Source organism: Callospermophilus lateralis, chromosome 4, assembly GCF_048772815.1.
Source record: "Callospermophilus lateralis isolate mCalLat2 chromosome 4, mCalLat2.hap1, whole genome shotgun sequence".
Classification (NCBI taxonomy): domain Eukaryota; kingdom Metazoa; phylum Chordata; class Mammalia; order Rodentia; family Sciuridae; genus Callospermophilus; species Callospermophilus lateralis.
Window position 1 is genome coordinate 92,900,757 of NC_135308.1, and position 27,726 is coordinate 92,928,482.

Below are 27,726 nucleotides of genomic sequence, written 5' to 3' on the forward strand. Positions count from 1 at the left end.
CTTATCACATGAAAGTTTATTTCTCACTCATACCTATTCTGATGCAGGCTCAAGGACCTTCAGGATAGTTCCTTTCAAAGAGGATTTAGATTGGTTCCATCTTGCTCCATGACTGATGAGGATTTAGACTGGTTCCATCTGGTTCCATGACTGATGAGGCAGGGTAAGGACTGCAGATTGTATAGGAGATTTTTGCTGCCTCAGCTTGTCAATTGTACTCACAATCAATTGGATAGAAATGGCCATGTGTTCCCACCTATTTGCAGTGAGTGTTGGAAAGTGTTTCATTTGTGTGTTCAATACAAAAAGGAACACCACTATTGGTGAGCGTTAAAGTCTACTCCAGTGGAATGATTTTGTACTGTGTCTATTAAGCTGGGCTGGAACTACATTTCCCAGAATGCCTTTACTCATGAGGTTACCCATTAGGCTTGCCCACAGGAAGTCTTTTCATGAGATTTGGAACATGGAAGTGAAACAGTAGCTACTAAGTTCAGAATAAGCAGGTGACAGATGCCACTGTATCTCCTGTCTGGTCTCCTGGCTCACCGTGTTTGTGAGCAGCAGAAGGTGATCTACAGTTCTCCTGCTCTATCAGATTTCCTACTCCAGCTCTGAGTCCTGGGTCAGAAACACACGCAGCTCCAGGTGAAGGGAGTCAGCTTCTTCAATTAGGTCACCTACACTATATGGAGTTTGGAGGTGGTTGACACTAGATGCATATTTGTCTATCCTCAGGGTCCCAGCTTTTCCTTGCTCTCCTCTGCATCATACCCAGCTTTCCTCCCTATCTGCCAGCCCCACTGACTTGCGGTAACTTTGGCCCCACTGTCTGATGCCGAAGCACCAGCCTTCCATGAAGTTCTTCACCATAACTGCATGATGTTAGACACACAGTTATGGTGAAGGTCCCTAAAATGAATCTCTCAGGCAATGTTATCCAAAGTGATTTTGATTTCCTGATAAATCTCTAATTAAAAACCATACATGATAAAGCAGGGCCTAATCTTAAGGTATTGTGGTCACAGAATTTTTGAGTTAAGCTGCTGAGAGGACAGGATCAAGAAACAACACTTGACTCATGTTGAAAGAGAAGAGGAGGAGGTTATAATAAGTGATTGTCTAAAAAGGAGACAAACATAAACATACAACAAAACCAAAGGCAGGAATTAGAGCTGGCACAGTCTTAGCAGCTTTTCCCCTGTGCAAACAGAATACAGGGGAGGAAGCTTTGGGAGCAAGTGCTGTCTGTGGTGACTACCCAGGGGATCCTCACCTGTATGCCCCTCCCCTTTTGGGAGGGGGTCACTAGCTGGAGAGGATTTTCCACCAAGGACTAGAGATCAAAGGAAACAGGCTAATCTTGGGGGGAAATCCAAAATAAAACTGAAGAGTCAGAATTTTTATTAAAGTGAGTCCAACTGAGTTTAACAACTAATCTCTGTTCCTATAACATTTCTACCTGCCTGAAGTTCCATCTCTGTGAATCTTTGTTTGCCATGTGACTCCATGTGATGCACCAGCACGTCAGCTGTGGGGGAGGTACTGGGTTGCTAAAGCCTGGAGATTTTTGGCCTGGGGTTGTTCTCTAAAGACCAGGCCTCCTGAGACTTCCTCAAAACACCCTGGCTGACCAAAGGCAGGGTGACTTATGGACTTCTTTCACACCGCCCTCCACATGCACACTACTGCCCTTGGTGCCAATCACTCTCACTGGAAGAGGAACTCTGTCCCATTTCCCTCCCCCAATCATTCCTCTGATTCCAAACAAAACAAATCAGTTCTTGCCACACTGCTTCAAAGAAGTGTGGTGTCCTGGAAAATACCCATATGAGCAAAGAAATCTATTCATAGATTGCATGTGATTCATGCCACTCAGGTTGACTTTGGCTGTGTTATGCTTCTGAGGGAAACTGTCATTGGAAGCAGCAGGAAATCTGAGAAGATCAAGTGGCCTGTGCCCACTGAGCTCACACAGGGCAGCAGACACAATATAGATACACCAGTGTGTGTTGGTAAATTGAGGACTTGGCCAGCTCCCAACAAACTCTGAGTATGTGGGTCCATCTGGATCATTTCATCAGTGTGCCTGGAATCATAGCTTTTTGTCCCTCATGTCTTGCTATGTGAAATAGTAATAATAAAGCCTTTTTACACCAATGGAGACATTTTGAAACATGGCAAGAAGTGAATAAAGCACTGAAAGTATCACACACAAAAAATATACAAATCCAATTTTATTAATATTAACTTATAAATTATCTGGTCTTGACATATTATATTAGAATCATGTATTTTTTTTTTGAGGCAAATATAGTAATCCTCTACTGCAGGGGGATAAAAAGTCTACTTGGTGATATGAGAAGTACTGGCATGATAATTTCATAAATTATTCAAGTCCGTGGAAACACTCCAGTTCAGAGATGGCAACCCAGATTTGCTTTCAGATTTCTCAATTTTCACATGCGTTTTTAGCTCCCTGCTTGATTCTGGTACTGTGTGTTTTCTTTTACTAAACACGATAGCTTTATCAATAATTATTCAGAGACAGCAGCAAATGAATGACTAGTAGGCTTCAATTGGCCTGAGGCATTTTCTAAAAACTGGAATTGGTTGTCAAATTTTGAAGATGGAGTGCTTAGCACGGCCTCCATATTCCCTAAATATGGCGCGCACTTAGTGGTTTCCCACACTGTAGAGACTTGCTGGTTCCTGCAAGCAGACCTCTGTGGCTGTTCAAGACGCCTGCTCCCTCTGTAATGCATCCTGTCGGGTGTCTCAGCATTGTGGAACGGGTCTCTATTTCAGAATATGTTGATTTGTTGTTCAGTGTGGCTTTAAAGCAGCTCTAGGGAATATTCCAACTTACAGTTGCTCTTCCACCAAGCACTGATCTCTTCATGTTTAAAGGGTTATCTCTTGAGTCTACAGTCTGTTACATCATTGTGCCTATGCAATGTTTACTTACTTATGTCCAATCTACCAGGTCCCTGGAGGGCAAGCCCTTTCCTTCCTATTATCTATGGTTAGTCCTCCTTTTCCCTATGAATAGTATACAGGGAAACAGAAGTTGCCATTTTAGCTTTCCCTCACCAATTCCTGAGATTCCTGTTCATTCTCAGTCCTGGAGGAAAGGGGGTGTGGGCCACACTGCACTACTGCTTATAACAGGATAGCTAGAAGCTAAAAGGACAGCCAAAGTGTTGAGCCATGAGCTGCAGATATGGGGACAAGCACACAGTTACTTCTGACTTGAATGAATTCTCTTCCTGAGACTATTAACAATCTACTAGAAACTAAGTTCTCTTTATTAACAATAACAACAAAATGTCAATACGTAAGAAAATAAGTCCTTTTCTAAGTTGAACTTTTTAATGACAGAAAATATGATAAATATTTTCATGTATACAGTTTATTTTATTAATATTATAGTCCTGGATGATACAACATCTCTAATCCCTAAAAAGATATTTTAATTTAGAAGACATACTCTTGAGTCTCAGAATGTAGCACACAGGGAAACAAAACCCTTTTGAAATAAAAAATGTTATTCAGCAGAAACTGAGACTTTTAAACCTATATGGATTTTAATACCAAATATTAAAAATCAAAGCAAAGATGATTGCATTTATTTTAATATCACTATATAAATATGAGCATGTTAATGATACTCACCTGACCAAATGTTGTAGCTGCATTAAAAAATGTATGCATAACCAAGAAAGTCCTACAAGTTGTCATTTCTTTATTATTATTTTCTCGTTCACGAATTTAATGTCCTGGAAAGTGCCTTTTTGGTTTGCTGTTCTTATTTTGCTTTATAACCCCCAAACATTTAGGTATTAAAAATGCAACTGAGAAATTTTAAGATCTGGATGAAATGACAGTCTGTACTCACTTTTGGGTTTTTTCCCTTGAGAGAAAATATGCCATGAAACAATGAGCTGCCTACACAATTGCTGGAGATGTTCGCTCATTTCCCAATAGCAGTTACAGGACCAATAGCTTTTTCACTCTAGAATGGACAATTGCTGTGTCAGGAAAGACCAGATAGTTTGCCATCTAAAACACAACACAGGTTGCTCACGTCTGTACCAATTAATTGATTCTCTTGACTTTCAGTCCAGACATCAGAAATATTTTTGCTGAAACAGAGACAGCTTCCTGTATTAGAATATGTTCAATACTTGTCTTTGCCCTCTTCTTTTCCTTCCCCACAAAACTCTGCCCAATTCCAGATTTAAAAGTACACTTTTTACTAAATACTGATAATGATAATGATGGTGGATTTTTCACATGACTATTTTAGTCTAATTTTGATGAAGCCATTTTTAAAAACAAATATATGATATAGTGTTTTAAAAAAATTAATCATTGATGGACCTTTATTTTATCTTATTTATATGTTGTGCTGAGACTCAAACCCAGTGCTTCACACATGCTAGGCAAATGCTCTACCACTGAGCCACAACCCCAGCCCCTGGTACTAAGTTTAAATAAAGAATTCAGGTTAACTGAATAACAGCTGGATTTCTTCTCCCTTTAGTGAATGCCCACTAGGTTCAAAGGTTGTTCTGTACACTGATATATCACAATTTCTTTGCATCTTTTAGTCATGGATGTCAGGGTCCTTTAGCTACTGACCAGGAAAAATACTATCATATCAGAGTAAGGAGTGCTTAGTTTTGGGTGTTCTGGGGTGGGAAGTGGTGCCAGTTGATTTGGTTCAAAAATTTGTTCCTCTGGGCTCCAACAGCTCTATTCCAAGTCTATGTTTTAACAGTGTGTGGAAGAAAGATTGGTTCTGGTTTCCTTTGTGTTCTATACAGACTATGCTTTGAGATTTTTAGGAGTCAACAATTAAAACTATGTGAGAAAAAAATCCCCAAACTTTAAAACTGTCATAGCAACCCCTCTTTGGTTCTTCAACCTTGGTGGTAATAACCAAAAGTCCAAAGGCTCTAGAGTCCAGAGGCCCCATTTGCAAAGCCTCTCTCAGAGTCTAGAGTCAGGAGCCTTCAATGCTTTGCCACACAGCAATTCTCCTAATATTTTCATTATCTGTATTTTGCTTTAATGTTCCAAATGTATAGTCTCTAAAAGTAATCTGACCATGCCAGGTTATTTTCTCCCTCAACAAACTCTGATTGCATGATTTAACATAAAAACAATTTGGGGAAGAGATTATTATCTTTATACATTTTGAAAAGCCCTTACTGTTACAGTTTTAAACATGCAATTGAAATGCTGTATTTTCTTGAGTATTTAATCAATTTCTTGCATTCTCCCTTCTAACTGCAGGAACAGGATAAACAGAAACACTCAGTTCTTGGAGCACAACAAACACAAATCAAATTGCTTTCACTCCATGTTTATAAAAGTCAAGGCCACCTTCAGAAGTTTTTCACTAGTTCCTGTCACCTTTAAATATTTTCATTTATTAAAAGCAGTATATTTTAATAGTATATGCATATGTTCTAAAAAAAAATTCTTCCCTGGGGCTTGCTGTCAGGTTTTTCTTCCCCAAGCCTTTTGCAATCTTAGCCTATTTTGACTTAAAATGTGTTCCTAACAAGTTATATGAAAGCCTCCTTTTGGGCTGCACATCGACAGAGCCCATCTGAAGCCTGGAGAAAGCAATCGAATCCAGCTATGTGGTCAGCAGGCGGGCATCTGCTCCAAGGCACACGTTCCTGAGCTGCACATCCACTGGGTTTCATGTAATAAAGAAACTGCCCAGCGACAGCTATGGTTTGGAAGTATCCCCATGCTCCTTTCCAATTCTCATTTTTAATCTTTTCAGCTATTTTCTTTAGTACAATTAGCCACCAAAGTATGACTTCCTGTATCATTGACCTATGTGCCACAATTAAAAGAAATAAATTCCAACCAGCCCTGAGGAAGGCTAGAGTCAGCACTGAAGGAAAAACTGAGCCTCATCAATTTATCAGAAGGTGGTTCTCACTGCCCGGTGTTACTTCCCACTCTGCCTTTCCCTACCCTCTCTAGCCCTGTGACCAAGTTCATGTTGCTTTGAGGATGTGTGGTGTGTGCTTTCGAGTTGCTGCTTTTGAGCTTGGGTCTTCTCAGCCATGAAAACACAGTTACAAATTGTTCTGGGAGCTAAACCACTCAACATCTTGGCACTTGGTTGTTTTTAACTTTTCAACAATAGGCACTGTTCACTCCCCTCCATCTCAGTCCTTTATTCAGTGATCAGGCAGGACACTGATGAAAGGCTAGTCACGGCTTCCCCCCATGGTATCAGTGTGGTGGCATGTGATGATTCACATGGGGTGTGTTTGATCCGAGGAAGCCCAGCCTCTGCTTATTCTTCCTTTGTTCTGTCATCTGGGGAGAGAGAGAGAGAGAGAAGAGAGAGAGAGAGAGAGTGTTAGTTCAGCTGATTTCCACTCTTCCCCAGTGCTGGTGGGCACAGACGTTCTCTATCAATATTTCCCAAGTACCTACGATCTGGCATCTTATAGAATATATTTATCAAAAAAAGGGGAAATAAAAAAATGTGAATTTCCATAAAGAGAGAAAAAGAGCAAACCCCTCTCTGTGGTTAGGAAACAGGAACCATGGTTAATTTTTAAGACAGATTTGATTTTCACTCATTTATCACCGTCACCACAATTATTTTAATAGTTAGCCGGGCTACTATGGATAACCACAAATGCTAACGATGTTGTATGATAAAGGGGTAGATTGTTGTAGTTACTAATAAATGATTTGCTATTCTGATGAGTATAATAATTGTAAACGTGGCAGAAAATATGCTCTTCTATCAAAAAGTGCAGAGGTGTCCTTGTATGTTGGCATTTGTTCCTTTCCTCCCTTCATAGAAGAAGAAACGTCACACACAGTGACTAAGTGGAAGTCTCTGTTTGCCGAGATATGGTTCTACAGCAAGACATGAGGTTTCTTTACTGGAGTTCACAATCCTCTGAAGGACAGCCTAGCTCCCAGGAGTCTCTCTGGGTCTCCCCGGATTCAAGGTGGTGAATGGCTCCGGCTCCCAGCGCCACCTCCAGGAGCATACATACCTGCTCCTTGAGTTCCGCCAGCTGACCTGATAGTTGTTTGACCAGACTCATGGTTGATTCCAGCTTTTCCTGCAGGTTCCGAATCTCATTTTGCTCACTGTCACCTTCATTGCTAACAAGGGACATGGCTCGCATCCGAGGAAACCAGTCCAAGTTCTTCTCCTAAAAGCAAAGTAAATGTGCAGGAACAAAGAAATGAGTATGGAAAGGAGCCTGGAGTCCCATAAAGAATGTTTATAGGTGTTCATTATTATTAATGAACCAAGTTAAACCAAGGTCTCTTAGCATTCACACCAAAAGGCATCCTCCTGTAGCCAGGGTTGGAGGGGATGAGGGCGGGAACGAAGTGGGGGTCAGCCATTGTTCTTCATGAACTGGGGGAAGACCTTCAATATTGAAACAAGCTTGCTATAGGCTTCCAGAGAGATTTCAGATGAAGCACTTAGGAGAGCACCATGCACCCTGCAGGCATGCAGTGAATCTTCCTGAGTGAAGGGTCATGATGAGGTGGGGTCTGGAAACTGGGGAGAGGACGTGTATTATGTGTGGGTACAGCAGAGTCATGAGCTGTTTCTCTTTCCCCCAGCACAGGGGAGGAAAGGGTGGTAGAACAAGAGGGTGGTAAAAGGCTAGTTTCAGTTCTAGCTGCCCACGCTCATTTCCTTCCTACTTCCCCTGTTGAGGCTCCTCACCAGCTCTTTGGCCTCTAAGCTCCACTTAGGAAAGAGGCATGGCCCAGGGTTACTCTGTATGCTCCCTTTGGAAACACTCTATTATGGTGGTTTTAGACTTAAGACTTCTCCAGACAGCAATAGATGGCACCACTTCTGTATTTCTAGGGTGTGTCTTGTGATGGTGGTGGGAGGATATTAGGAGGACGACTCTACCTTCCACTATGATAGACACCCAGCTGTCTAAAAAATTGAATTGCCTAACAACACAGAATCACTGCAAATTACTTAGATTACATTTTCCAATCTTCAAAAGAACTCTACAAAGTAAACCATATTGTCTCCTATTTTACAGGTAAGAAAACAAGAGGACCCAACATGACAATTACCCCTGTCACAAGCTAGTGAATGGCAGGGGAGAAATGGGATTTGAGCCATTGATTGGGCATGCCAATGTATCTCTACCTACCCGTCTATTTCTCTAAGTCACCTTCTCCCAATATCCCCAGAAGTTGGCTTTTTGCTTAAGATTCTTTCTTCTCCAGAAATGTCCACTGAAGTGGTTGTGGAAATCCTCTGTCTAGAGGATCCTAAGCAGGAGGGTCATTGAGCAAGCACCTTCCCTAAGGTGGAAAGACTGCACTGTGCTGTGGTCTCCAGGATCTTACCTGGCCCTTGAATTGATTTTTTTTGTTGTTGTTGCTGGTCGGGGAACAAGTTCTCTTTAGTTCCTTATTGCCAAGGGCAGTGAAAGGGGCTAATAAAGGATTAAAGATAAAACACATTGAAGAGTTTTAAACTGCATTTAAACAGCTGTAGTTAATTAGCATTTCAAAGGAGAACAGTCACTTCCTCTGAAGTGCAGAGTGACAGATTCATTCATTTAATCAATCCTTCAACTTCTATTGTCAGGTAGCAGGGATAAAAGTCAGATAAGACTGTGTGTGTGTGTGTGTGTGTGTGTGTGTGTGTGTGTGTGTGCTCTCAAGGGGCTTATGGAGTAGGTTGGTCCTCCAGGAAGAGTGGACTGCACACCCTGTCAAAATCCCCTGGGGTTGCTTGTTAAAATTGAGATCCCCACCCCATCACCTCTTACCAAATCAGAACCTCAGGGGATATGTGTGATTCTTATTCTGATGTCATTACTGTGTAAGAACTCTGGTCTTCAGAGACAGAAAAGATAAATGAGGATTGCTGGGACAGTGGCAGGACTGGGAGATGGCGTGAATGGGAAAAATCTATAATAGCAGTTTGGAAAAAACAGTAGAGGAAACCAAATCAGGACCATTAAATGCTTGCAGAATGGTGTACACGGTCCAGCCAGGTGGGAAACCAGGCCTTGAAATGACTGCAGCAAAGACCCTTGTTCACAAACAATAAATGTGCAGATAAGTCAGAAAGCCAGACTGACACAGACTCTTGTGTCTTCCTGGGATGGGCATCAGGAAGACACAGGTGTAGCGAAGTAGGAATGTCGGCAAAGCGGTAGCTAGGCTTAGGAATATTAAGGTGTGGGCTGGCAGGAAAGATGGAGAGGAAGAAACCTGTGCTAGCTCCTGTGGTCATTTGTTCCTTCTAACAATGCAGTGATGTGCGTTCTTTTATCTCTCTAGTGTCTATATTGTCTACAATGCTACTAATTATCTAAATTGTACAAATAAAGAAACTGAGTCTAGAAGGGGCACAGCAGGGATCCCAGCTCAGATCTGTTCATTCTGTTTTGTTGGTAGGACACAAGACAGTGCACAGAAAATGGAATAAATATAAGATTTTGAAGATAGGACAACTTTGAGAAATGAAAACTCTGGAGTGAGAATGCCTTAAATCTGCTGAAGGTGGGTACTGCCTAAATTGGGGTATCAGTGTTGGTGGGCACAGAGTTTTAACTGAGGAAGATGAAAAATTCCAGGTTATGGAAGCTGGGTGATGATAGTACGATAGTTTGAATGTATTCAACACCATAGGCTATTTTTAAAATGGCCCACATGACAAATTTTATATTATGTATATTTTACCACAACTAAAAAAAATCACAGAATTTGCAGAGGCTAATTTTTTTGGATGAAATGTGCACGGAGCCCCGGAAGTCAACATGAAGATCAGTACCTGGGTAGATGAGGAAGCTGTGGGCCAGCCAGGGCCAATGTTTGTAATGAATGCACAAAAGTGACCCAATGTGCTAGAGGACATTGAGATTTTAAAAATGCCCTTTAATGGTGATTGAAGGTGTCAAGATTTCTTGATGTCAGGGAGCCCAGAATTTGTGAACCTTCTTCTAGGGCCCTTAGGACTGAGTGGTTGGGGAAATAGGCAGGTGTCTCCAGAGGGCTAAAAGGGAGGCTCCTCCTGCGACAAAGAGGCAGCATTGTGGAAGAGAAGAATGGTCCACGAGGACAGGGGCCAGAGGAGCTCTTGGAGCAGAGGTTTTGGGAGCATCAAATGACTGGGCTTGGGGTGAGGAGGTACCTGGTGGCATGTAATGGCCACAGTGAGTGAAAATATTAACTTTCAGAAAGTTTCAAGACACAAAGCATTGCTTGAATACTTAGCAGACTGTCACTCTGCTGAAGAGGACACAGGGAAGAGTGTGAAACTGGCTCTGAAGAAACGCTACTGCAGCACTGGGGGCCAGATCAGTCAAGTCCATCACCTCTGGCTTTTGAGGAAACAATGGCAGTTCTCAGTGGACCACTGTTGGAGCCATTTGGGCCATGGAGCTCTCATTCCCTATACTGTTCTGTATCTTTGTTCATCCATTCATTGAGTAATTCTTACTGGGGATTTCTGTGTCTGTGCTAGGCACTGAGAAAACAACAGAAAACAAAACCCAGCACAATCCATGTGCTCTTTAAAATACATGGTTTGGGTTGGGGGTGTGCAGAATAAAACTTCAATCAAGGGATGACAAAAATAAAGACAAGCTGTGCTTAAATGCTGGGCAGGAAAGGTACACGGCTTCTCTTTTCTCTCAGTTACTAAAATGCATTCTTTCTTTTAACACTCCTTTGGTTTTCCTAATCTTTTTTTCTGCTTTTTAATATGGATATTGTTTCATTTCTTCCTCCCTTTGTGTATCAACTGATGACCGGCCAAAATGTAAATATAATGTTTAATTAACATTTTTTTCCACTATCAAACAAAATTTTATGGTTCTTAAGATTTGAGAGACTGAAGTTAAGTGAAAAAAATTTAATATTTTTTGTCCTTTTTTAATAAAATGATCTTTTAAAAATCAGTTTCACATCTTATTTTTCTTCAAAACTAATGCAGAAAATATATTCTTTTCACCAAGTTTAACTCAAATACAGCAGTGTTCTTAGAATAAAATGTGGTGTGTGTTTATATATGATTATGTATAGTCATATAGTCAGATCAATTTGTCTTATTAACATTTGTATTACTTTTGAGATATATATATATATATATATATATATATATATATCTCAAAAGTAATTCCCAATTAAGCACCCAGAATTTCCTCTCTCTGCTCTGCTACTTTCCATGGAGGTCTCATCCTGAGCAAGGTGGAGAGAAAGGTGAGCTGTGGACCTCAGCCTAAGCCGGAACTACGGGACCCACACACAGAACAGTAACTAGCTGACAGGACACCACTCCCTCAGCAGGTCCACGTGTAACGTGCTCAATGTCTAACAAAGCCGTTGGATTTGATTTACTATTCCTCAGTTTACTTCTCTATGCTATGTACATCTTGTGATCATATGAGCACATGATTATTAGATTCCCATGTTGACTCTGCTTAGTCAATATGAAATCATTTCCTTATTTCACCAGGAATGAAAATATTTGACCACAGGATAGCATAGAGTCAGGGAAGTGGTGGATTAACTGTTAGAATCTGAGGCTACAATGTAAGATCCTAACAATTTGGTGAGTGAAAATTCAGACCTTGCAGAGATTTCAAAAATGCAAAGCTCAGAGATGGAACTAGTCATATCTCTGAGATGTCACAGGCCAACCTCTCGCTGTCTCCAAATTCTAATAATAATGTACCTTTCTGGATGACTGAAAGACAAAATGGTAGAGATACATAAATCTTTCAAATTAGTCCTTCAACAATAGTCAGATAAGTTTGTCCTATTAACATTTGTAGTTATGCAATAAAAAATGATTAAGTTGTTAGTGCCAATCAAATTTATCTGTGCTGTTTTCATATTTGGTTCTCAAATATGGTATTTCATTTGTGGGAAAGAGGCAATGTGGTACAATGCACAGAGCATGGATTTAGGAGTCAGGACACCTGGGTTCTGACTTTATTAGCCCCAAACTAGCAATGTGACATAGAGGGGGAAGGTCTTATTGCTGAGTCCCGGTTTCCTCATCTGTAAAGCTAGAATGTTATCCTAGGTGGTGTCTATGTCTTTTCCGGTTCATCATTATGTCAGTTATGAATACAAGGAAAGTTTAAAAGCCAAACTGCTGAGAGAAACTTCCATCTTGCCAAATGAGCAAACAGAAACAGGGCTTTAGGATAGAAGCAACCTTGAAACCACATAGCCACTGTGAATGCCCAGACAGTAGTCTAGAAAGTTTGGTTTCCTTGAGGTCTCACAGTACAATAGTGGCAGATGTCCCTGCTCTCGTTCCACTTCAGGACAAGTTCTGCCACATTACATAATGGAATAGGTCTTACATAACCCGTCCCTCTTGGTATCTAATTGACCACAGGCTCAAGAAAACACAAAGAGCATAATCACCTTCCTCTACATCAGAATGAGATTAAGGAGTAAATTAGATTGATTTGGGGAGGCCAGACATTGGAGAAACTGACTTGTATCTTTTTAGCTCTATTAGCTACACATTAATAGATTCCTGTAGGTAAGCTAAAGAGAAAGCAAGTAGTCTCCCTCCCACACCACAGTAACCAATCTCCAAGGCATTGTAGCCATGCTATGACCAATACCCACAATTCCTTAAAGTAGGGGCTGTTACCATCCTGCTTTACAGAATGGCACCGAGGCAAGAGGAGGATTATTACTTGCCCAATGTCTCCAGGTGATGTAAGTGGCTAAGCCTGGCTTTGACCTCCACCCTGTTCGACTGGAAATCTTGTGGTCCTTTGACTGCATTAGACTACTCTCTGTCTAATGGTGACGTCAGGTTTAGTTCTGAACTTGCTGAAGCAAACAAACACCAGGAAACCTCCAAACAGAAACTACTATATCTTATACTTTCTTGAATATTTTTTTTCTGGGATATGCTAAAAAGATGCTAAAAGCTTATTTATTGAAAATCAGAAACACAAACCACTGAAGCATTGCATCACAGACGCATGTGTGGGTACCGACGGGAACATGTCAATGCTCGACATTCACTAAGATTTTGCAGAGTGTTCACAAATGTGGCTGACAAGAGGTCACACGTTGAGTGTGCCATGTCTTGCCACGGAATATCAATAAACCATTTAATATACACTTTCACCTCTGCTTCTAGACTTTATTGCTATGCTTAGATTTGCTGCCACAAGATCATTTCCTAGGGTCTTTCTTGGTTACCATCCTCTCCTAAGTTTTCTGTTTATATTGCATTTTCCATTCTAAAACTCATTTGCAAAGCCTCCTGGGCTGAAGAGCATAACCATTTCCCCAAAGCCTCAGCATGACCTACTGCATTTTTCTCTTTGCACTTCTGGTCCGGAGATGTCAGCAGAAATGGCTCTCAAAAGTAACAACAGCAATGCAACTACTACCTCCTTACTGGAAGGTCCCTGAGGGAAAGACACTGTTCCTGCTTTCCTGGAACTTCAGATATAGGAAAATAGGTTGGAACAATCTTTCTTTTGAAGTTGAAGTGACCATTTCAGTTTCAGGGAGTGCTCATGTGCCTGGTCCCAGTCACTGCTCAATTTCACAAAAGGCCTAGTGGGCTTCTCACCTTTGTGACAACAGGGTGGCCTTGAGGGCAGATTAGGCACTATCTTGAAAAAATAAGGGACAACCACAACATAGTGTCTGGCTTCCTATCCAGTTCCTAGTGAATGCCCCACCTACAGACAAGAAATGCTGCCTTAGGGAATCACCCCCCCCCAACCAAAAAAAAAAAAAAAAAAAGCTACCTCTCTTTAAGGCTCAGATACAAGCCCCATAGTTCATAGGGAAGAATGGGCTGGAAAAATATACCCTTGCTTGACAAAAGTTAGGGACTTCACGTGAGAGGATAAGGATCCAGCTATATTCCTTGAAATTAAAACACCATTCCTGGATTGACAGATAAATGAAACCATTGGTAATTTATTCTAAAAAGAGGTAGGGGAAAACAGCCAATTTTGTTCTAGAAAAACAACACATTAAGGACTAGCAGATTCATTTTCCATGCATTTTATTTCCTTATTTTCTTCTGCATCTCTCTGTACCTTAATCTCTCTGCATCATTTTTCCTGCAATGGGTAGGGCCCTGCAAATTCAGATTAGCAAATTTATGAGTACTGAGAAAGTTGGGGATGGTAAATTATTCAAAACAAGCCTGTATTGGAAGCAATAATTCCCTCTGGAGTGTTAGCATGACACCCTGACATATTTTAAAAATTTGAATTTTTCATATTATGTACTTGTACAAACAAGGCATAATGAACTCCACTATTACGCATCATTATAATGCACCACTAAGAATTAGTGTTCAAATAGCATGTTTATATTATGTACATGAAGTGTTTTGGACCTCATAAAGTGCTGCACAGATAGAAAGTATCCCTGGACAGTTGGAGCAATGGGCACAGCAGCTGGAACCCTTGCCTGCGGGCAACACATGGCCCCTAACAAATGCTAGTGTCACTGCTGGATCTGGCCTGTTCCCTTTTCCATGGTACCACCTCCAGTGTGGGAAGGGGAATGCAGTCCTGAGAGCCCCGCCGGGCAAGGCCTATTTCATCTAGTCACCACTTCCAAAACAGAGGGAAAAACATGTCTAGTCAAAGTATCAATGGAGGAGAGTTCTGGGATGAAAACAACCTAACAGGACTATTGATCTCAGCAGGGCCCAGGTTTAGAATCAGAGAGTTGCCATTGAAGGGCCTGGGAGATAGCCCACTCTCCAGCCTCCTTGCTTTGTACCCTGAGCAGTCCTGGTGGGAGTCAGACAGTTCCAAGCACAGGGCTCAAAGGAGGACCAGGAGGAGGTAGAAGTATGAAGTCCTTTCTCTCTCGGCTGCCCTCCCGACTTTAGGGAGACTGGACACAGATAGCAATGACTCTTGGGTGTCTTTAGGATGTATCATTCACATCTGCTCATGGTGGGTCCTATATGCTCCCAGCTGACAGTGATCTGAGGGGCAGAGCCACTGACAGGAGGGCTGGGAAGATCTAAGAAGGTAGCACAGAGTGGCTGGGAAGCACAGCCCTCTTGTCAGTAAATTTAGAAGGATTGCCGGGGAGCCAGCATGAAGAGGGCTCTCAGAGGCTCTGGGTGGACACTGAACCCAACCTTGAGCTGTGATCAGTGTGAGGCCTGCTCAGGGAGAGGCATGTGGAGCTCACATACCCAGAGCTGCTGCAAGCCACTGGCCAGCTGATTTCTAGAATCCCCTGCAGTATCAGACTTGAACTGGGATCCAATTAGTCAAAGGTCCAGGAATCTGGGGAAGCATATGACGATGCAGAGACTTGTCCACCAGCTCACTGTGAATGATCCAGGAACTGAAGTCCCCACTGCTCTTTTTCCTTCAGATGTGTTAAATGGGAAACATTTTGATTACAAAGGAAAAAAATAAGTAAATCAGAGAAGACTATCAAGGATACCAGACATCTCCAAGGTTCTGCTGATGGACTTCCTAGAGCTAGTCTAGGCAAGTCTCTGCTACATTTTTCCCCCCCTATTAATTCTATTTGTGTGTGTGTGTGTGGAGGGTGGGTACTGGGGATTGAACCAGGGTGCTCTACCATTGAACTATATCCCCAGGCCTTTTTATTTTTTTTGAGACAGAGTCTCACTAATTTGTCCAGGCTGCCCTGGAACTTGTGATCCTCCTGCTTCAGCCTCCTAACTACCCTTGGCTCTGATCAATTCTTCAACCCTTTGATTCTATAGTTTTCTTTGGGGTATTTTTTCTTACCTTATTACTTATTAATTTCCATACTTTAACCCCTTGGTTTACTATCACTTGGATTCTTTATAAAAAGAACATACATATGTATTTTCTTCTACAAATAATTTGAAGTAGGAACATTCGTGAGTCTCATTTTATAGAAGAAAGCTGGAGAATTCTTCACAGTGAGTTGGGGGGCAAAACACACTGAACAGAGTTGAACACTCAAGTGGGCATTTGTTCAACTCTTGGCTGCCCAGGATCTGGAGGCCCTCCCTGTGTGAGAAAACAGCCAGGATGGGGTCTTGGTGGAAGGTTGGGTCTAGCCTTGCACCTCAGACACAGGAAGGGCTCCCATGGCAGCTGGAGCTGAGTCCCATTAGATGTTAGGAGTAGCCCATTAGATGTTCCTGCCTCAGAAATGGATGTTGAATAAGTGATGCTAAGAAGCAAGGGTGGTACAGGATTCCTTCCATTCACGCTGGCTGGGGTGGTGGCTTCTGGCTGTGGTGACACCATGCATGCCAGGACCAACTTCCAGCCTGCAACCACAGTGATAACCAATTCCTTCTCCAGCCAGACTGTCCCCAGCTGGACTTTCCAAACAGCACATTTTTCATGAGTCCTGTCCATACTGAATCTGATTCCCACTTTCCTCTTAACACTGTACATTTTTTCCACAACTTTTTTCTCTCTAAAGAGCACCAGTCCATTGCTATCATTGAAAATAAAGCAACCCAAATGAAACACAGCAAGGGAATGACAAGGTCAAGTCCTAATTTAACACGGCCAATTTCATCCAGAATAAAAATAATAAAATATTACACTACAATGGCTGAGCCATATATTTAATTAACTCTTATTTAATAATTATAATTAATAATATATAATTATGCAATGATCCTATTATTAATTAATTGGACCATCAATTACACAGAAAAGAACATTGTGGACTCTTGAGTTTATATGCCCCTTTGGGGACAGGATCTTTCTCTGATTTATTCTTGCATCTTTCATTTTATAGAACATGATGGACACTGAACATGTATTTGTTAATAAAATGGACGAATGATTAGGTGTTGCTGCATTCGTATAAATGCATGGTAGGTAAGGATAGTACGTAAAATTTCTGTATGGCATATTATTCTTTCTTCTTTACCAATCTAAAACAAAATGCTTTCCTACTCCCCCTTCAACATATACTTAATTATCATCTGATATATGTACTCTTCTAGGTGGCTAAGGCAATGAGCAGCTCCAAAAGAGTCCACAATTTTGTGGTGTTCACATTTTAATGGCAGGGGAAAATGAAGGGTGTAGAAATGATAATAAAATGAACAAAAATAAAATAATTTCAGCTGGGTGTGGTGGCACACACCTGTAATCCCAGAAGTTAGGGAGGCTGGGGCAGGAGGATTGTGAGTTCAAAGCCAGCCTCAGGAAAAGTGAGGCACTAAGCAACTCAGCGAGACCCTGTTTCTAAATAAAATACAAAATAGGGCTGGTGTTGTGGCTCAGTGGTCGAATGCCCCTGAGTTCAATCCCCAGTACCTGCCCCAAAAGATAGAAAAATAAAATAACTTAAGATAAAAAGAAGTATAAATGACCAAAACGGTGGTTTGAAAGATTGGGGGGCTGGGGTTGTCTCAGTGGTAGAGCGCTTGCCTAGCATGCACAAGGCACTGGGTTCAATCCTCAGCACCACATCAATGTAAAATAAAGATATTGTGTCCACCTAAAACTAAAAAATAAATATTAAAAAAATGGACAATGGCCAAGACTCCTATTCAGGAATCCATGTAGGCATGGATGATGGCTTCAGCAAGGGTTATTCTAGATTAGGCAAGCCACAAATGATGTTCTAGGGAAGTGATGCTTGACTGACAAGAAGGAGAAACTCTTCCCAGATTGGAGGGACACTGTTTCAGTCAAAGGCAGTAGTAAAAGTAACAATACACAGGCCTCAGGGCAGAGAACAGTGTTGGTATTTTGAAGGAACAGAAAGAAGGCCATGGAACTGGAGAGTGGTACCAAGTGAGAAAGAAGGGATGGCAAGAGATAAGGAACCAGAAGTGAACAGGACTTAGCTATGGAGAGTCCTACAAACGGCATGATTCACAATAAGGTTTAAAACAAAGAAATAGCATATTTTGGTTTATAGCAAAAGTTCATATACATACCCCCCACACACATCCATCCCCATGCACATCCATTCATAGACAGAAATAAAAAACTGAACACCTTGGCTGTTGTGAGGGGAATGGACAACGGCCAAGACTCCTATTCAGGAATCCAGGTAGGCATGGATGATGGCTTCAGCAAGGGGCACAAGGAAGTGTGACCCCAATGTCAGCCCCAGGGACTATGACGTCCCCTTGAAGTGTTTGGGAATGCATGCCTGCCAGACAACACTTCCTTCTGAAGGAGAAGGCTGCATTCATGGAGCTTAAGATATTTGGTTAACATGATTAATGGGATCAGACAGACAGCATAATTCAGTCCCTAAGATGGATTATTGGGCCAGAACCACATGACTGTTTTCCCAGAGTAGAGAAGAGGATTGTGCCATTTGTGAAAGCCAATTGTGTACATCTCTTCCCAACTCTGCATTCCTCGATGCCTTTCTGGTACCTTGACACCAACCATAGTGGGAGTATTTACCCAAGGGAAATAGACAAATGTTATACTCAGGGTTGTCCAGACTCTACCAGGACTAGCACACAATGAATAATACCTCTTATTAATAGACAGGGAGGAAGCCATAAAGACTGTTTAGATTAAATCACTGACCCAAACCATACCTCAGAAGATCATAGCAGGACAGGTCAGCAGAGGTCTCCTAATACACCAGACGCCTGATCTTAAACGTCTCTCAACCTTCCCCTATATTACCATCTGAATCTTTAGTTTGTTGGATTCACAGTTGAATAATATCTTTCTGAGTCATTCAGTCATTTGAATTTACATAAGTGTTTTGGGTATCATGGTCCTCATTATGACAATAAAGAGCCTGTTTATATCAAGATCATTTTGCTTTTCAAAATCTCTCAAAGTCAACAGAAAGAACAATTATGTTTCAGATACCTATTTAGAAAGTGCTGGATGGCCAGTGATGGCCCCAGACTCAGGGTGGCTGAAAGAAAAAGCAGATCTGAATCTTTTGGTTAGGATCTTACAGAGGGGTCTGCCCAAACTGTATAGGAAAGTGTGTCTGGATCCATCTGTTTGTCTTCTAAAGACAACCAGGAGGGAGGACTTTGCAATTACAAACCATGCTGAGGTGCAAAGGACAAAACCATTTTTGTGTTTTGATCATAAACAATAATAACTTGGCTCAGTAATTGTGTCAGTTAATCTACAATTTGATTGATTTCTTCATCAAGTATAAATCAAAACTGCTTTTCTGTAAGTCCTAATTCTTTGACAGGATTTCACAAGATTTCTCAAAATGATCATTATATTTATCTCCACAGTATATGATTTATTAGGAGGAGAATTAAGAAAAATATATCTATATTCAAAACTCTAGGAAAATTAAATACTATATATACAATGTCTATATAGAAAATATTACACCTAAGATCTTAGAGAAAAAAGCCATTTCTAGAAATCTTTTAATTCCAGAGCCAAATGCCACAACAAAAATGGAATTAGAACCTGTTTTAGTTAATGCATCTGTTAATCTTTGAACATCAATGTATATTTCTACATTTATCTCATACAGAGAAATGGATAAATCTGCTTAAAGGCAACTGAAATTCCTCTTTTGAAAAAATTAAGAATGTCATTTTATCCCCTGAGAACTAGTCAATGAATAGTCACTAAACCTTAAAATCACATGAAATAGCTCTAAGAAGGATTGCCACATGATGATCATCACAGAGCATTGACCTGCTGCCATCTGATTATACTGTGTTTGCAGCTGACCAGCTAGCATACAATAATAAATAATAAAACAATACATGGGATTTTAATTTTATCTAGTATTTATTTAACACAGTGCTGAAATTGAACCCAGGGCATTGCGTATGCTAGGCTAACACTCTACCACTGAGCTACAACTCCAGCCTCTATTTGTTTTATTTGAGCTGTTTAGCCAATCCTTAAGTCTTTCCCCTTATTTTCAAAATACTGCCTAAGAAGAGTTGCTGGTTCTCAAAAGTGTGTTTCCCAGACCATCACCTGAGAAATAGTTAGAAATGCAAAATCTTAGACCTCACCCCAAATCTACAGAATCATAAATCCAGTCCACCTCCAGGTGATTGTGATGCATGCTCAAGGTTGAGAACAAGCTCGGTAGATAACTCAAGGTCTAGCCAGAATTTCTTAACATCATATCTGTTGGATGAACTGCAAAACAATTCTTAACTATATTTACATGTTACATGTTGATAGGGTAATCATACAACTTATTGAATAAACTAACAACCATTTTAACACAAGAAGAGTGTTTTTAATAAGAATGCAGTGTCAGGGGCATCAATTAGGAATGGTCCAGTCAAAACTATGGTTCCTCTGGATTATGTTAAAACCTAGACTACTATTTGCAGGATCCGGAACAACTGGTAACAGAATAAATAATTCTGTAACCATATTTGGGCAACCTGCCTAGATTACAAAATCCCATTTATATGAAAAATTGGGAGAGAATGACCCTCATATTACTTACGAGGAAGCTGTAAGCATTTGATCACCAGCAAACTGCCCACAAGCAATGAGTTTTAACACATTTCTCAAGGGAGTGGTCCATACCTACCACTTCAGTTCCATTATCACCCATTCTCTTCTTTACTCTTACAAAATAGATTCCTACCAATATTACCCTGAAATGTCTCTTTGATTCTCATGACTTTCTTTTGGAAATTTCACATCGTTTTCCTCCAATTATCATTCCTGGCCTTAGTACTAGTCTCTCACCTGTTCCAAAAGTCCACTGCCAAAGAGCTAGAAGACGTTCATGATAAAAACCTTGAGTGGCTCTTTTGGAGTTATCACAACAAAGGCCTAACAGTAAGTTCAAAGTTGGATCAAGATGATATGTCAGATTGAACCAAAGAGATCTTACATACAGACAAAAATTTCCAATTAGCTTCAAAGACTAAGAATTCTTCACTAGATTCTGCAAATAGGGCAAATGGGTCTTTGAAGGCTGCTGAATAAAAACCTGAATTGAATCCAGACCAATATGTTCTTCTGGGATGGGCCAGTTAATTGTGATTCAAAATGGGATTGAACTCTAAGTCAGAGTACAGCTTTGCAGAGGATGATGGTGACCACTGGCTGGCTGGCTGGCTCTGGGACCTGGATTTGCTCCAGAAGTTCAAAAATAATTTCTCCAAAGTCATTAATGAATTGACAGCTGGCTAGATGGGTCCACAGAGCACAGGGTCCTGAACAGAGAGAGCCCAGTAGCTGTAGGTGTCAATAAACAACTCTGCCAAGCAGCTGTTACATGATAAGAAGCAGTGAGGTAATTTCAAGTATGATGAACAAGAGGAACTTTGAATGATGAAGCACAGTGATGGGCTTCTCAGGACACAAGTAAAATCAAAAGAAGAATATGGTAAATTACAATTCCAGAGGCTGATGGTTCTCTTTGAGTAATGACCTCTGGCTGATTATAATTATAACATGCCTAGTCACAAAGGACACAAGGTTTTGATGAACAGGAATTACAACCATGAGCTTTAGCATGCTTTCCCACAAAAGCAATGTGGAAACAACCATTGATTATGCAGTAGGTGCTGCATTTCTAAATTTTGTGCAGTTTCACAAGTAAATTCCGTAACTTTATGCTGAGGCTACTCAGGGTTTATGGATTTTGCCCCCTTTTCTACTTTTGAAACATTGCACTAATTATTCATTTTTATGGAATATCCCATCTAGTAGAAGAATTAAAAAAAGTGAAACAGACACAGAAGCAATTCCTGCATGTAAAACTTATTTTCAACACATGATGGAGCCAATTGGATGAAATACTGTAAGGCCCTTGTGATGACTGGCTGCTGTACACGGGTGCTCTGTGCTGACGAGCATGTGGACACTATCCTGAGACATAGTACTGACCAACCCTCAGGCTGCTCCCTAATCTAAAGTAGATCTGCATTGCCTCTTTGGTTGAACCATACATATATTAAGAGTCAAAGCCACACACACACACACACACACACACACACACACACTTATAGTTTCCATAGCAGTACAGTCAACTTCTAGACTGACGTTTTTTTCTCTTCTTCCTCCTTTTCTTCCCCCAGTACGGGGATCAAATCCAAGGCCTAACACGCAAGGCAAGCTATACCACTGAGTTGCACCCTCCCTAAACTCACAGTTCTCCTTCAGTGCTCCTCCTGAACCAACCTCTCCCAGGTCTACCACCCTTTATGGTTGGGGAACTCATATAAAATTTGACTGGTCTTGGTTCCTGGTTCCTAGGAGGATGGCCTAAACCTTTGGGATTTCCTGAGTGACAGAAGTGTCTTTGACACTCATAATCACCCAGATTATACTGGGGTTTATGCTAATGAACTAACTCATGTTGGGCTCCTAGATACCTTCAGGAGGTGGGTTACTAGAATGACCAAAGACAGATGATGGCAGTGTTGAGACTTTGAGCCAGTCAACTCCTGGGCTAAGGACTGAGTTCAATCATATGACCAATGTTTCCATCAACCAAGCTATGTAAGAAAACCCTAAGGATTAGTGGATCAGTAGAATTTTCTTTTTGATGAATAAACTAATGTGCAGACAAAGTAACATGCCCTGATCCCTTGGGGAGAAGCTATGGAAGGTCTGTGTTCCCTCTTAGACAGCTCTCCATGGTGATCTTCCTTATTTATATCCTTTGTAATAAAACTATAATACTAAGTATAGCTTTTTTAAAAATTTCTTTTGAGTTGCTAGCAAATTATCTAACTTAACTAGTTTGTGGAAACCCCCAAATTTATAGCAAGCCTATCAGAAGAAGTGTTAACCTCAAGACCCTCAAAGACTAGCTGATGTCTAAAGTCTTGCTGGGAATTGTGTCCTGTAACTTGTGGGGTCGGCACTAACTGTGGGTGGTTAGTGCCAAAACGGAATTGCAGTACCCCCAGTTGGGATGGAAACTGAATAGCTGGTTTTTGAATAGTCACAACCTTGTTCACTACCTCTGGCTGTGGTCCAGCTCCTGCAGGTGGCAAGACGCAGGGTGCTCATAATAGGAATGGTAAAGAAATGGAAGGGCAGGTAGTTCAGGTTACAGGGCTAGCTGGGCATTTACTTCTGTGAACTGTTGCTGCTCTGAGACCTATAAATAGCAAGCTGTGGATTGGGCTATTACAAAAGACAGCTATAGATGATAGAACATACCCAGAGAGTTGCAGCTGTATGTATATTCAGGATGTGACCATGCAAGGCCAACAAGATTTATCCAGTGTGTGTCTGTTGCTAAAGAATAAAATAACTCTCTGTTTTATCCTGAGCCCTGTGCAGGAAAAGGATGCTGTTGGAGTGTGATCTTACATAAGTTCACTCTTGATTCCTTACCCATTCTGCCTGAAAAGTTAGTGACAATTTGAAATCCATCAGCCTACGAGTGCTTTGTGGATTAAACTGTTGATGCTCGTATGTTCTACCCATTTTCTTGTCAGAACTGAATTTTGTGTTTTACAAATAATTGATGATGTTGGGCACTTCTCTGAAACAAAAATAAAGCACTAATACATTTTTTAGAGTCAATTTTGCTAGCATAAAACTTAAATGTCTTTTTTTTTTTTTTTTTGCCCAGGGGACCCTGTGTATTCCAGTCCCTGTTCCTCTGCAATTCTGCATCCTCGTCACCATCTGTTTCCCTTACTAACTCTGCCACAGGAACTGTCCCACTGGTCCCTCCTCGAGCCCAATCCATTCCTATCAAGTGTTGGCCTGTGCAAATCTCAATCTTTCTGTGGCTTCTCATTTACTTCATTGCTATTTCCTTAGAGGGCGTCCCTGCTAAAACACCCTTCGCTACTCTCTACTCCTTTAACTTGCTTTGTTTTTCTCTCTGTTACCTGGCATTACACCTATATTATACAGTTATCTGTCTCTGATAAAAGAATGCAAGTTCTAGGAAAACAGGGCTTTGTTTGGCTTGTTCCCAGAGCCTAGAACAATTTGACATGTAGTAGGTTTTCAATAAATGCTAGCTACATAAATGCAGAGGTCAACATGGAGCAAAGTGCTCCAGGACTGTTATGTTTTCCCCACGAGTCCAGAGATGAAGAATATCCAGGTGACAGATGAAGCAACTATGAGGTTTTGAGAAGATGTGTGCCCATGTTAACACTAAGTGAGGTGAATGCCCACCCACCCACATCTCCAGATGAGAGGACACAGATGTGCATGGAACCAAGAAAAGAGGCTATAACTTACCAGGCAGAGGTTGGAGGGAGCCATCCCTATGTGAAGCCCAGCCTGATCTCTCATTAAACTTGCAATCAGAGAAGGTTATTATTTAAGTTTCTTCCTCTGAAAGCGGTGATGATGATCCCTTTCTGATATGATTTCTGTCAGGGTTTCATATAATGCTATAGAGGATCAAGTGCAAAGTGTTCCCCCACTGGAGGATGAAAACTGATACTCATAATACACTTTTGGTGGGAGGCAAACTTGAGAGGGGTTAGGGTGTAGGCGTGCCACGGAGGGAAATATGGTTAAGGTCAAGCACAAGGAGAGTGATCTGCAGCTGGCCCCATGGGATATGAGGTTAGCATACTTTCCAGGGACAAGAAAAAAGAAATCACCCTGATGTGAGTGCAGACATTTCCCCAGGTCAGCTGCAATTTGGGAGTTTCTAAGGGTTTTCCTTCCACTCTGCCCACCCCACTACTTGCTAACTCTGAGGCAATGAGGAGCCTACTCATTTCGTCCGTATCCCCAAATACAACTTTAACCTTTATGTGCTACTTTGAAAAATGTAAATTACTTAAGTTGTCACGCTTCTGAAATCTACTCTTTGAAAATCACTGACACACAAAGAGAAGAAGGCCGCCGCAGGATGGAAGGATTCTATTTTTGTCTGTTTTCTCTGCAAGGACTGTCTGTGGTCAGACTTCCTAACCGGTGGTGCCCAAGTAGTCAGAGCTGACCTATCTGCATATGGGGACTATTACTTTGAAAGGAAGCTTCGAGGCTTTGTTCCAGAGGATTTGCAGCCCTTCCATATTTACTGAACACATGATGAATCCGCTTTTACTTCCTCCTTCATTATTTATGTTACCTGAAGGGGCTCCCAGAACCACTTCTACACATTGGGTTCATCTCTTCCCTCTCTGATGGTCTTGCTGCCTCCTCTCTCCAAGGCTACTGAATTTGGAGGCATGGTAATGACCTTTAGCTCTGCCTGGTCCTGAGGCCTGTGGTCATGCTATGAATCGTGTGAAGGAAGCCTTGCCCTTAGAGCCATTTTTGGCTATGCCATAACTTTGCACTTGGAAATGAGATTATGGGAGATGCCTGTACTTTCACATCACGGCTTCAATATGCAGCTGGCGGATGCATGCCTACTTAACTTCAGACATGACAAGGCTTTTTAGTGGCCTAACAAACAAGATTTATTTGGATTTAAAATTTATCACCAAGAATGGAAAATTGATGGTCTCACCAGTGTTAGTAGCCAAGACTTCCAAGGTCCTGTTGAACTTGAATTTATCCTCAGCATTTCAGTGGACATTCTCTTATATCCCGTAAATCCCACCAGGCAGATATAAATATATTCTTTTTATTTTCATTTTATGACTGAGATTTTAAGGTAATTTGACCATATCTTTGTGTAACCATTTTAAATATTTTAAAAAGACTTTGTTATTATCATCCCGAATTTAATATTTCTTGTCATTGGGGCACTTATTACAGAATTTAAAACAATGTTACCAACAGCCTCACATTTGGTTGCTGGAAGCTGAGTTGGAAATTATGTTATATTGGAATCACAGCAACATCTATTTAGCATTATTTAAAGGATCTGGTTATGATTTAATCCCTGGTGATGGTTTAGGTATCATAACATAGTAAATTTCTCCTCATTTTATTCCCCCAGAATACTCTTGCTCACTCCCACCCACCCCAATACCTCACAACTCATTTTTAGTTTGCTAAAAAATTCAGGGAAGATTTGGAGATAAAAATATATAATGCACATTGTATTAATTGAGATTGTGGACCGTTCAGGAATAAAGGTAACCAAACTATTTTAACTTAAGATACCTTTAGGTTAGTGGAAATTATAAAAGTGAGTTTAAAAAATAGAATACTTACTATTTATTTTTAAAAGTTTTTCTTTCTTTTTTCAGTACTGAGGATTGCTAAGGATTGACCCCAGAGCCTCAGCCTTATGTGCACAAGGCAAACACTCAACCACTGAGCTTCACCCTGCTCATCAGGATTTTTTTTTTTTTTAAAGTAACAATTTTACCAAGCACATTGAAAGTAAGACTCAAGCTTTCAACACAAAACACAGTTACATGCAACATGTCAATAACAAGTATATAAAGTGAAGCTGAAATAATTTTGATGTACATTATCAGGTTAAACAGAAATTTAAGAAAAATCTTACTTACACGAACTTCCATTTACTTTTCAATTTTATAGGATGAGCGTAGCTGATACAAGGTGTAATGTAAATTTCACCCCGAAGATCCACTTTTAATATAGAAACCTCCTGTTCTCTTATTCACAATTAACAGCAATTTATTGTATGGAATGCCATTGTGCTACGATGGTTGGATCAAGGTGATGTGTCCAGTTTCCAAGTGGCTTGAGGCCCCGGGGCTGCAGAAGAGTGTTCCTGGGCCTTGAGCTGGGGTTACAGTGCTAAAGCTCCATTGAGCAGGACTGAATCACATGTAGCCTCACATCCCTGGATGAGCCACAGGGCAGTGTGCTCCTGTTTGTCTACCTCACTGGACAGGTTCTCTCAGAGCTGGCCTCTGGCAATTTATCTTCACCTGGAGACTAGGATCACACGCAGAACTCACAAAGACCTATGTTCTTTACCAAAAATAAAACCATTTACATAGCTTTCTGAGGCCTGATCACCAAAAGGACATTTTAGAAAACATGTTTTGCATCTCTTGCTGGCATCACACACATCTAAGGACCACTCTGATTTTTCTCTTATTGCCTAACACACAAGCCTAGCACACTCTTAAATACATGGGGTGGATGCATAGAGCAAGAATATTGACAGATTTTTTTTTTTACTATTATCTCTTCTCTACTATTTCTTGTCAATCACCAATTATTTACAATCATATGCTTCTTATATCTCTCATACCAGATCCTTCTTCTCTAATTCAGAGAAACCAGGACTCTAAATATCAACTGTTCTTCTGCTCTAACACCACTACTTTCTGATCTATCAAAATCTGAACTTAGTTTCCTGCAATAATATCAGCCCAACCATTATCTAGCTACCAACCTATTTACAAGTGTCTGTTCTTCTCTCTTGATGGGTAGGTACTCTCAGTTCCCCTCAGCACCTCTCTGTACCCTAGGTGAAAGAGTGCATACCCGAAGCACAAAAGACAGGGAACCTTATGATGGTCAGTTGGGTGGGTTACTTTCATTCTCTCATCCCCCCTGGGGAGGGCTTCCTGGGCTGGGCTGGAAAGTTGGAGAGGCCTTTGCAGCTCTGAGGTTCTCTAAGCCCATGCTCTATCATTTCAACTCCTACCTGTGCTTGTGGGCATAAGATTGGGATAGATTTAAAAGGAAAAACAATTTGAGCTTTTTGAAGGAGAAATAATTCATATTATTAAAATCAGCACCTTTTTAATTCACATAATATTTTAAAAGCTTAATTACTCTTTCACATTTATTATTTTAGTTTATTTTTCTCATTAACTCTGTGAAGGGCAATTCCAATTGTTCCCAAGACACAGAAAGGAAAACTAAGGTACATGGCTGTCACCCCTTAACCATGTCACCCATATAGTGAACAAGTCAT

General features: G+C 40.9%; 1 protein-coding gene across 2 annotated transcripts in view; it reads right to left on the minus strand.

Annotated features, from left to right (window-relative positions):
• Positions 1 to 2,219: 2,219 nt before the first annotated feature.
• Itpr2 (inositol 1,4,5-trisphosphate receptor type 2) overlaps positions 2,220 to 27,726 on the minus strand; it is a 474,501-nt gene continuing 448,994 nt past the window's right edge. For both annotated transcript variants that reach the window (XM_077109287.1, XM_076854229.2), the window contains 2 exons: positions 7,050 to 7,211; positions 2,220 to 6,351 (listed from right to left, as the gene is read on the minus strand). In XM_077109287.1, coding sequence (XP_076965402.1) covers positions 6,265 to 6,351; positions 7,050 to 7,211 — 249 coding nt within the window. In that variant the 3' untranslated portion in view covers positions 2,220 to 6,264. The remainder of the gene's footprint in view (positions 6,352 to 7,049; positions 7,212 to 27,726) is intronic.